General features: G+C 40.5%; 1 protein-coding gene across 1 annotated transcript in view; it reads left to right on the top strand.

Annotated features, from left to right (window-relative positions):
* PLEKHH1 (pleckstrin homology, MyTH4 and FERM domain containing H1) overlaps positions 1-9,134 on the top strand; it is a gene marked incomplete at its 5' end in the record, with an annotated part of 46,607 nt that extends 37,473 nt beyond the window's left edge. Inside the window, 7 exons of the mRNA XM_082058716.1 lie at positions 387-487; positions 2,315-2,456; positions 3,226-3,368; positions 4,457-4,586; positions 6,156-6,242; positions 6,784-6,930; positions 7,244-9,134. Of these exons, the coding sequence (XP_081914842.1) occupies positions 387-487; positions 2,315-2,456; positions 3,226-3,368; positions 4,457-4,586; positions 6,156-6,242; positions 6,784-6,930; positions 7,244-7,420 (927 nt within the window). The 3' untranslated portion in view covers positions 7,421-9,134. The remainder of the gene's footprint in view (positions 1-386; positions 488-2,314; positions 2,457-3,225; positions 3,369-4,456; positions 4,587-6,155; positions 6,243-6,783; positions 6,931-7,243) is intronic.
* Between the last annotated feature and the right edge of the window lie 3,089 nt (positions 9,135-12,223).

Below are 12,223 nucleotides of genomic sequence, written 5' to 3'. Positions count from 1 at the left end.
CTGATGGTAGTCCAAAGGAAAACCCCTCGAAACTCACATACTGTGGGCACAGAGTCTCGGAACAGGTGCTTCACTGTGCAGATCTGCTAATACTGGGCTTTGATCCCTCCTAATATAGACGTAGCCACAGAGTTGCTCCCAGGTCAGAATTCACTTACGTGTGTCCCCCTGCAGATGAGAGATGGAGTTTTCAGTGGGAAAGCTTTATTTTATACATACTGTGTAATAGAAAAAGGAATTGTCACTTTTGGCTGTGTTTATGCTGATCTGGTCTGTTTCTTTAACTTCTGTGTTCCACAATATTTTTTTCACTTACTTTTCCCTCAAACCTTGACTCTACATTTCACCTCAGTTTGTCTCTCTTCTCTCCATGATATTTTATAAAGATCTGTGATGTCATTTCTAAATGGGAACAAGCCTTAAAAGAATTGCATCCTGGGAAATATGAAGGTGGCACAAGAATTGTGAAGTTGACCTATAAGAACAGGTACTGTGCTCCCTCAGTTGGCCTCACTGCTGCTGTTAATTAAACATTTCTAGATGGCATGTATCTCTGTAGATGTCCAGTAATTCATAGTAGTGCTAGTCCCAAAAGTATTTTAGCTAAGATGCATTCAAATCCTACATGAGATGTGATGACTTTTGTATGTGGTACATGTATAAAAGGGGATATATGGCCTAGAGGTAAAACCCAAAACACTTTGCAATAGCAGAATAGAGTTAAAATTAGTTAAGAACAAGCTGTAGCACAATAAGCAATACTTGGCACAATTTCCTTTGCCTAGATCCTAAAACATAATTAAATAATGTGTGTTAGGTGAGAGGAAGAGAAACCAGAGGGAAAAATCACCAGTGAAAATAAGTATGTTGTAACTTGCAATTAAGTGAAGAATCACAAAGATGATCTGTAAAGATCTTTTTAGATACAAGAACAATGTTCTAAATTGCATAAGCTGTAGAAGAGACATGTAGTAGCAGCGCCCAGACTTTATAAAGAGAGAAATGTTAAAAGTTAGATGATGAAAGATAGTTGAGATGGGAAGTACAAGACAAAGATCTAAACCAAAAACTGGAAAAAGTTCATCATTTATAATACAGGCAGGAATTCTGAATTACAGTGAACAGAGAGCTGTGTATGAGAACAAGGAACAGTTTTCTGCATGTGACTTCTCTTTGCAAGAGAAACAAAGGCCACCCTCAAAATGAAAGGAGACTAAGTTCTGTATTGAATATATGAAGATTTTGTTGACTGTAATAGTGGAAACAAATTTCTGTAAACTTTGTTAGCTGGTGTAACAGAGGTGGAAGCAGAAGTTGTTGCTTTTGACCCAGAAGGCAGCATTTGTTTCATGAGTGAAACTTTGCAGTATTTTGTTGGATTGGAATGTGTCTAGCCTGGACAGCAAGGATGTTTGGATAAGGTCTTTCCAAGGTTGGGCTTTTCTGACACCAAGGACTCTGATAAGATGTGCAAGGTCAATATGGTCGTAATGGTATTGTTAAAGTGACATAAAAAATAAACAAACTGATCCACTGGAATGAATATCTTGTGTAGTATTGTGGAATATACAGTCATAGATGCATCTTTAATTTCATATTTGAATTAGATTATGTGGACTGTAAATAGCATGCATGAAGAACGGTTCTGGGAGGCACTCCCCAGGCTGCTGTCCTCAACCCCCATTTGTCATCTTGCTATACCAGGTCAAAGAAATTGCAAGGTTGAAGGGAATAAAAAAAAAGTAGGAAACTTTGATTTACAATAATTCTTTACTTTTTGAAATAAAGTCTGCTAATTTGGTCTCGTATTTCTTGCTGAAGCAAACCAATGACTATTTTTAATAACTATATCAGTGTAAGTGGTCAAAACAAAGCTGGCAAAATTAACAAGCCTAAAAGGCTGCTATGTAGAAGCTCATACAGGTAGAGCAGAGGTAGTTCCGTATTCTGTGATAATTAGAGAAGGCCATATCTTAAATATTGACTGACTATACTTAATGGGGATGGACGAACACTGATTTATCTGTGTTTAATAAGGCTTTGCTGTCTTGATGTATTTGTCTTACAGAATTCAAATGGCTTCCAAAGCTAGAAGCATGTTTTGAGCCTCCTTGCCTAAATCTTGTTAATACGGGAGGCACCTCAGCTTCCAAATCTCTGTCCAGTGCCCCCGCAATACACAAAGTTCACTTCAGAGAAGGAGGAGAAACAAAACAAAGCAACTGCTTTTATTTTTACTCACCTTGATTAAGGTTCTCACCTCTACTTTCAGTTCACAATATCTTTTTACCTTCACAACCCTCTCTACTTTTAGGTTATATTTTCAGAACCAGGCCAAAGGTGAGACAGACCGGGAGCGGTTGCTCCTGGCCTTCCAAGTCAGCAATGAAATCGCCAATGGAAGGTTTCCTGTTAATAAGGAATTAGCTCTGGAAATGGTGGCTCTGATGGCTCAGGTGAGTATAGCTATAGGCAGAAATCCTCCCTTCTGTCCTCCAGGGACTTCAGCTATACACTGAATATCTTTGACTAAGCACCTATCTTTTACATCAAAAGTGTGTTTTCTTATCAAACATACAGTTCGAGATGTACCATGCCAAACAGCCAAACACATTGTACCAGCATACATACGTTGTTGGAATGATCCCCAGAACTGCTCCAGTTAGTGCCTTAGCAGAGATACGGAAATAGTAGCACTACTAGAATAACATTAATAGTAAAATCTTTCCCTGTTACACTGCCAATAGCCTCTTACTCAGGATCCCCCAGACTTGCATTTAACATTTTACCACATAAAACACACAGTGTGGGGTGTGGGCATGATAAGCAGGATAATAGTTTCTTACTGAGCTGAAACAGATTGTTGCATTTGTTAAAAGAATGTAAACTGAGGTGAAGAAGCTGGGAATATTACCCAAACTATTTACAAATATGCTGTTGTTTTAATTGAAAATAAACCCCAAAAGTCTGGCAGTTATGCAGAAGTTTCTCCCTATACAAGATCTTGTTTGATCAGTAAAGAATTGGGCAGTCATGTCCTCAGTAGTTGCTCTGCTGTAGACATTTACTATGGTAAATGCTGTAGACAAAATTCCCCGGCCTAATGGTGTCTTTTTGCATGACTAATAAACACAGTAGTTATCGGTATTGAGAATTCATGGAATGTTCTACTGTACTAAAAAAACCCATAGTTCTGTTGCACCATAAACTATGATGTTGTCTTAGGTGGAATATGGGGATCTGGATCGACCAGGATCTTCGAGTCCTGGGGGACTATCACAATCAAAAATGCAGCATCTTCTCTACCAGGTCTTAGATAAATTCTACCCCAAACGCTACAAGCAAAACATTACTCCTGAACAGCTCAGGTAAATTGTTGGTTCTTCTATACTTTGTGCTGAAAACAAATTTTGCTTGCAAAATACTGGTTTTATATTTAAGAATTTCAAGGAGCCCTGTCATGATTATTCGATGTAGAAACTTAAACAAAACACAAGTGTCAGGAAAAGATTCCTTTAAAAGAAAATAGCAGTTAACTAATATAAAAAGAGCCAAATCACCAACTAATTTTCCCCTAGGCAAGAAGCTTAAGCCTTTCACTTCCAAATTAGGCATCTCTGTTCCAACAAACTCTAACCTAGGCCTAAGATTAATTCTGTGTCTGAATTTTTATTTTACCCTTCCCCCAAATGTCAATTGAATCCAGATGCCTAACATTTGCAATGAGCCATAAAGCTAACACATATGAACTGCTTCAGGCCATGCAGTAATTCTGCTAGCACATATTTTGGCAGAGATTTTTGATGTTTTGACTTGGAAATTCTCACACATAATGCAGAGATCTCAAGTACAGAATTCAGATGCTGCCATCGGTCCCAGCTCTAACTGTTTTAAAGAGGGAAAATGGTCATCTTCCAGATCCAAAGCTACTTAGGGATGCAATGGTGGAACTAACACAACTGCCTCCTTTTGGAAGCAAATTCCATCTGCATGCAGCAAGACAGCTGCCAAACCATCCCTAGCGAGCCAAATCAAGAGTTAGCAGATATTGCCATTCCACATAGAGCATACTGCAGACAGGTTAAGATGGAGGTGAAAGTATAATTGAATGTGAAGACCAGCTAGGCAGGATTTTACTGTAACAGCTGCCTGAGTGTTTGTAGATACAGTTGTTTAATATATACACCAGTGAGCAATCCGTATGTGACTGGGATTCCTGTGCATTACAGTATAAGTAGTAGTAAAATATTAATAATTGCGGAAGTAGAGAAAATGCTCAAATAAACTCAGGTTGTACAGCTCTCATAACTGTCACTGCTGACAGCCCTGTCCATAGTGCTGTGTAGAACAGCCTTTTTTAGAATAAGAGGAACATTTATTAACTGTTATAATTCTACTCACCTTTCCTTAGAAGACATTAGTAAATAATGCTGTCTTGTGTCTTGGATTTGTAAAGACAACTGGCTGACAGGCTGGCGACAAAGTGGATGGTCCTACAGGGATGCTCTCCACCAGAATGCGTTCGAATTTATTTGACAGTGGCCCGTAAATGGCCTCTCTTTGGAGCCAAACTATTTGCTGCTAAGGTAACTGAAGCACACTTTCTTTCTGTTCTGAAAGTGAACTGAGTAGACATGTATCTATGATCTCTGGTAACAAAGGTTGAAAATGCTTCTACTTCAGGAAGAGAAAAAATAGAAGGAACAGCTCCGTGTGGTACCACATATGTTAAGAAAGAAATTAGAACATATTTCTTTCTTAACATATGTGGTACCACACGCTAGAGGTTGCTAGTGCTCAGTAATTAAAAAGGGAAAGTTCCCTGGATAAATCAGTTGATCATAATACGGGATACCACCTCTCTTTACAAACCTTGCCAATGCTTTCTCAGGCAGGAATTTCCTTGGTCATCAAGGCTGCAATGATAGTTTAAAAATACTATTTACGTATCACTGGAGGGTGGAAGGGAAGAGTCCCCCATAAATCACACGTGGCAGCTGATGCTAGCTAAAGGAGAATGGGTAGTGCAGTCCTGTTCTCTACTTGACACAGAGCAGCTGCTTTCTTGCCACACGAGAGAGGCAAGCGCTGCTCGTGTCCTGTTGCAGAAATGAAAACTACAGCACATGTTGGGTAAGCTGCCAGCCCACAGGCATCAGTGGGACAGCAAAGAACAGCTGGAGGGAGCACTTCTCCCAGGAACTTGTTCCATCCCTCAGACCATCCCAGGCCAGAGCTCTGTACCTGTTACCCTGCCCAAACTAACATCTTAGGGTCTGTCTGACAAATCTTGTTTAGGCATTAACCATCTTCCCCAACCCAGCAGAAACCTCCTCTATTGAAAGCTTGAGATAGGTCCTGTTCAAGGTTACGTCTCTGGCTTTAAAGTCAAAGTTCTATAGTTATGGAATAAAGTTTAAGGATGAAAGGGATCTCTTGTATAAATATACAAAAAGTTTCCAAAACGACAATTATTTCCACTTTCAGGAGTAAAAGCAGAAGAGGTTACCGGTATTTGAGGTCACTGACACTGAAGAATCAGAATATAGAAAATTCCACCCAGAGTTTAAATAATGTTGATATTCCTGATGATTAACATATAACTTCTCAACAGTTAAATAGCAAAGGCTATGACATTAGCCATGTAACAGCAGGTTCCCATGAAAGATTGATGTCATTAGCCATAACAACACAAAACTCGTCTTTAACAGAAAATCGATACACGTTTGTAAAAATCTGTAAGAAAGAAAATTGCATTGGTTGTACTGGGTGCACTCATATTACAGAAACCAACAGGCTTCCCTGCCTGCCTGACTGATGGGAGTGGTGTAAGAACCAGAGCAGAGCAGAACTGGCATTTTGTTGCTCTGTCCTAGCATTTCCTTCAGTTTTAACTACACTGACAGAATTTAGTTAATCTCAAAGCCTTTGTTATCACTGCATCTCTTGTGCCAGTAGTCCCAAAATTCTTTGTAAATCTAAAAATGTTATTCCAGATATTGAGAAAGCCCTCTTAATCAACCCAGGTCAGACCAGTAAGCCTGTAGGATTCTCTCTCATCTTCACTTTGACATAAATCTTGGGTTTTAAGGATAGAAACATCTTTGGATGGTGGTAAAAAAAATATTGAAATTAATAATTTTCTTTTTCTCTAGCCTATTTTGCCTTCCGCATTGGAAGACTGTCCAGTCTGGATAGCTGTGAATGAAGATGGTATCAGCATACTGGATTATAACACTATGGTATGGTGAGGAACACTGTCTAAGAAAAATAACTTCCCTCCCACAGAAAGACATTCCCTTGGGTCCACTTGAAGTCACTAAAAGTTTGTCTTTAACTTCAAATGGATCCAGAAGTTAATTTGTAGAACTCAGGGAAGAGGGAAGTCTGTGCTATGTTTGAATGCTACGTAAACAAAGGAAAATTACAGCTACAGTTTAAGGTAGGGTTTTGTGGAACAGCTGACTGCTTCTTTGGACAGCAAACAGGTTCATACGTCTTGCAAAATCTCAGTGGTGTGTGCTTTACTACCACCACCTGGGATACAGCAAAGTTTGGACTTCTGCTCTGGAGCAGTGAGGCATCAAGCAGGCTAGGAGAAAACTAGAAATGCAATTTTCACTTGAGCTTTCTCTGCCAGCTGTTACCTAGAATGCCCATTACCTATACTGCCTATTACTGCTGGAGATCTGGTGTTCTCGCAGTAAGTGGCAAATACATTAGTGTAAGGTGGCCCTTTTTTCTTTTACAGAAATATGACTCTTTCAAACTCTCTGTCTACAGCACGTGAAGGTCTTTTATTCATACTCCTCTGTGCTGACCTTTGGAGGCTGTCGAGATGACTTCATGATTGTAGTCAGTCAAATGAAAGAGAGGAGCTCTGGGAAAAACAGCACTGAAAAACTCCTTTTCACAATGGCAATTCCAAAGGTAATTACAAAATGAACAGTGAGTTTCTTTTCAGCTGGCATCACCACAGCCGGGCATTTTGTACGTGCCCTGGGGACTGGTACTTATGGCTGCTGCATTGGCTATAGACATTCAATACATCCCTTGTAAGCTGGAACCTTTAATCAAGAGACTTATTATACCAAACTCTTAAAAACAGACCTTCATTTCAAAACAGAACAATTCCATGTGAGAAAGCCATCTGCAAAAGTTATGCAGTCAATAGGTTCTAAAAATCAAACGGTGCTCTTACCTCTAATTGGCTTACAGTTAATGATTTTCTTTTTTTCCCTAGATTGTTGAAGCAACACTTCTTATTGCCAGCTACATTAACTACCGCTCGACACCTTCACTCCTGTCTTCTACGCAGCCCTCCCACAGCAAAACATCTGCAAACAAGCTCTGGGAGACTGAAAGCCGGCGCTTTTTTCCTTCCATGCCCCGAAGCACTAAGGGGCCCACCCTGCTCTAAGGGCTCATTCCAAATGACTTTGAGGGATCTCGTTGATTTGTTTGGGCTTTTTTTTTCTTCCCCCCGCTCTGTACTGATTTGCAGACTGCCATGATTTTGCTGGTTACACACTCTAATGCAGATCATGATTCTTCCATAATAACAGACAAAGCTCCTTAGTTTGGGTAGAGGCAGTGTCCCTTCTCTTAAAAAAAAAAAAAAAAAAAAAAAGAAAAAAGTTGATTTTTGGGAACTGCACAGGAATTTCCTTTCCATGCCACGTTCCATCCAAAATACCATGCCTTAAGTCATTTGCCTGCACACCGCCCCAGTCACATTACATCTGTTCTCTTTCCTTGCACCCCTTCTTCTTCTGTCTCCTGATCTTACTGCTTTGCTTACAAGCATATACATTTTCTTGGATCTCTGCCATTTTCAGCTTTGCACTTGTGTTTAGATCACTGTATATCCTGTGTGTGGAATCTCAGTCCAGCTCCTAAAACTCCCAGTGATCTCTTTTTCTCATTATCGCCCCTTTCAGTTATTATCATTATTTCCAACAATCTTCTGTTTGCATCAATCCCTAACTTGCTCACTTTTAACCTAAATTAGACTGCAGCCTCTGCAAGGCAGATTTGAGTGGTATATAGGCTTGAATCTGACTGCAGGGGGCTGAGCACACAGTCCTATCCAACATAAAAACAGGTGGTAATGGATACTGTGGCATGAACCCCCTACAAGGATGTATCCTGTTGAATACTGCCTGGATCAGGAGCTGCACATCACTGCATCATAAACTAGATATACACTGAAAAGGTTATTACCAGAGTGTAAAATCAACATGACATAGTCTGATCAGGTAGTTTAGATGTAACTTCAGCTCTAGGCTCTGGTTGTGAATAGCCAGCATATTAAAGTTTTTACCAGTGTTTAAATTAAATGTTGCCACTCCCAGAACAACTATAAAGATAGTCTTTTTGCAGAGACTATAATAGTGTTTATGCAACTGCTTAACACAACCAAGAGGACAATTTAATTTCCCCTAGAGCTATGACGACTCCTCCCTGAAACTGATGCTAAAATAGGAAGACAGAAACTTTCCAAGTCCTTGCTCCAGATATGAAACAATGAAAGAAGACACTGTTGAGAAAGAAGAGGAACTAAACTGACAAGAATAATTCCAACGCAAGTCAAGGGTAATTTCAGACCTGAAATAGTGACTTACAGAATAAGAGTTCGGTGGTACTCAAGAATATTTTAAACTTTAACAAAAGGTGGAAACCTGGTGTCTTTGCATGTTGAGGACTCGGAACAGCTGGGACTCAGTGTCAGATGATGCCCTGGCTCCCACAGGACTGATGCATTTCAGGAGTCAATGCTGTTCTGCGCAAGAGCTGAATGTTAGATCTCTGCTGCAGGGCTGAACGTGTCACACACTCCCCCTCAGACAAGCACTTTCAGAGACTCTGTTCATCTCTGTGGTAAATGTTTCAGGATGTGTTTGAAATCTACATAATCTCAGACAAAGGAAGACAAGGCAAGCAAATGTTGTACTTTTTCTGTCTTTCAGCAACAGGAACAGATTTCCCCAAACCAGCTCTGCCATTCTGACTTGACAGAAGCTGCTCATTTCACACTCCTGCTTCCCTCATGCTACCACAGCGAGGAGGAGAGGTAGTCAGCAAATGTGTCCTTAAGAATTGTTCTTCCGACTTTCCAAAAGAATGGGTTTTTTTTTAAATCTATTTCAAAGGGACTTTGTTATGACTGAAGACATTAATGGATTTTAAACAAATAAAAGAAAAATAGCAGCTCTTCTTGAAAAATCTAAATCTACCTGGCTTGAGTTCAGCTATTTTGATAAGCATTCTAGAAAAGCTAAGGAAGAATAACTGCACTTCCAAAGTACCACATGCAACTTCACAATAATTATGCATTCATGGGCAACTTTCCCAAATTAGAACAGTGTGAATTCAACCATTAGAATGAATTCAGCAATAGCAAACCAGTTATCGCAAATGAACAAACCAACCATACCACTGTTTTTACTTCTCTAGTACCTGCCACCAACCTTGAAACACTCAGTTAATGCATACAGTGGAACCAATTCTTCAAGAAATTTCTGTTTCATGCCTACGTTGGGTGCAAAGTCACAAATTAAAAGAGAAGAGCATGGGACAGACAAAAATAGTTCTAAGCAATCCGTTATCAGCATCTTTGTAACATTAAAAACAAAACCACCAACAACAAAACACAAAAGAACCTCAAACCAACCAACCAACCAAAAAAAAGCCACCCATGGGTTGCAGAAACCATATTTCAGAAATAAGGCAGGAAAAGATTGTATAAATGGAGACCTGATTCGCACATACTGTGATGTACTTGTTATGAATTTAAGGATCAGCCCTTGAAGTTATGGAAAAGGGTAGAAGTTTTCTGAGCCAAAACCAATTTTGAGGTGTTTAGTCTTTTTTTTTTTTTCCTTAGATACTTTTAAGTTACGATATATCCTGATAGAGTGGTCAGTAGTGTGTGTTTCCTCTCTCACACACACACACAGTGAACTCAGTATGGCTCCAATACTTTGAATACAGAGAGCAGTATTCCTCCTCACCCAGTCACCTGTACCTACAGTTCCTCCTGTATCTGAAGGTCTTTTTGTCCTCTTGTATCCCACCACTAGCAAAGCTGCTTCAGAATAAGCTGAGCAGTCATTGGTGCTGGGGATGCTGAAGGCATAGAAGTCTCCAGCTGACACTTCAGAGCCTGTACTTCCCTTCCAGAGCTAACACTCGTGTCCTTACAGACTTGTACCAGGGCATGCAGGAAACTGAGATGTTGAATGAGCAGAAGCTGTCATGAAGCTCAATATTTTCTGCCATAACTGCACTTTAAATGGAGAAGCACGGCATATGAAACTTTTTTTTTCTTCCGTATTTCTTAAAAATATTCACCAATACTTGAGTATTTCAGGGACCATCCCACTCTGATGGATGCACATATACCTCTTATTTATAGCTTACCTGACTTCAAACAGTCTTGTATAGATATCTATTTTGTATGATTCTTTGGTAGAGAAAACAATTTTTATTTTAATCAATGCTTTTGACAAAGATGATTGCTGCAGCATAGAATTAGATGACAAAAGCCTTTCTTAGTCCCTAACTGCTGTGCGTATGTAAAAGGATGTCTGGGAGATACTGTGAGGTTTCTGCTTGTTCTTAATAAAATGCAGTTATTGTGAATTAACTGTATTATTCTCAGAATGAAAGAAGCTATTTTAAAAGCCAAAAATAGTCTTGATGTAAACAAAAATGGACAAAGATTGTGTTTGGTACCCAGGCACAAACCCAGTGCAAACCTGCCCTAGTCTGATTCCTTGTTTCTCTCTGCTGATCTCCCAGCTTTGGTGGATGACTGAAGGGCACATGGTGTTCGCACCTTCCAAAGATGGCTATGACAGTTTGCCAGGCTTCCTCCTGGGACACAGCTACCAGCTCATTTCTTCAGTGCACATTTTCAGGACTTCATGGGATTCTTCCAGCATAGTCCATGTTCCCAGCACACTGTTAAGTCCAAGAGTCTGTTCGCTCTGCTGAGACATAGTTTATTTTCTAACACATTTTCCCCACAGCTCAGCGAATCCTGATATATTGCTCCTCAAGGGCCTTGACCACTTCTCCTCCCCATGGAAAAACCCCACTTTGCCGAAGCACACCCCAAGCCATAGGCATATGCCCAAGCTGCTGCCTTTCACTTGGACAACCAGAATATGTCCCGTGACATAAGCTAACCTGCGTCTTTCAAACTTCATGGCATTGTGACAAAAAAGAAAAAAAAAAATCACCTCATCTCTACCATATTACAGGATGGTATCACAGTATCACAGTATGTTTGGGATTGGAAGGGACCTCAAAAGATCATCTAGTCCAATCCCCCTGCTGGAGCAGGAACGCCTAGATGAGGTTGCACAGGAACATGTCCAGGCGGGTTTTGAATGTCTCCAGAGAAGGAGACTCCACAACCTCCCTGGGCAGCCTGTTCCAGTGCTCTGTCACCCTTACTGAGAAGAAGTTTTTTCTCAAATTTAAGTGGAACCTCTTGTGTTCCAGCTTGATCCCATTACCCCTTGTCCTATCATTGTTTGCCACCGAGAAGAGCCTGACTCCATCCTCATGGCACTCACCCTTTATATATTTATAAACAATTAATAAGGTCCCCCCTTAGTCTCCTCTTCTCCAAACTAAAGAGACCCAGCTCCCTCAGCCTTTCTTCATAAGGGAGGTGCTCCACTCCCTTAATCATCTTTGTTGCCCTATGCTGGACTCTCTCCAGCAGTTCCCTGTCCTTCTTGAACTGAGGGGCCCAGAACTGGACACAATATTCCAGATGTGGTCTCACCAGGGCGGAGTAGAGGGGAAGGAGAACCTCTCTCGATCTACTAACCACCCCCCTTCTAATACACCCCAGGATGCCATTGGCCTTCCTGGCCACAAGGGCACAGTGCTTGCTCATGGTCATCCTGCTGTCCACCAGGACCCCCAGGTCCCTTTCCCCTACACTGCTCTCTAATATGTAATTTCCCAACCTATACTGGAACCTGGGGTTGTTCCTGCCCAGATGCAGGACTCTACACTTTCCCTTGTTAAATTTCATTAGGTTATGGTATGTTGCCACGTTTTAATTACAGATTATGTAAAGTATTGTACAGCATTGTATGCAAATTAAGCAGGACCCCATGGCTCCTGCCAACTTGCTGGTTTAGCTCTCGTTTTGACATTTCAGTTGTGTCTGTTACATTACTAAGGAGTTGTGGGGAAAAAA

Source organism: Streptopelia decaocto, assembly GCF_964273445.1.
Source record: "Streptopelia decaocto genome assembly, chromosome: 7".
NCBI lineage: Eukaryota > Metazoa > Chordata > Aves > Columbiformes > Columbidae > Streptopelia > Streptopelia decaocto.
Note: the sequence above shows the minus strand (reverse complement) of the source record. Positions and strands in the feature narration are given on the sequence as shown.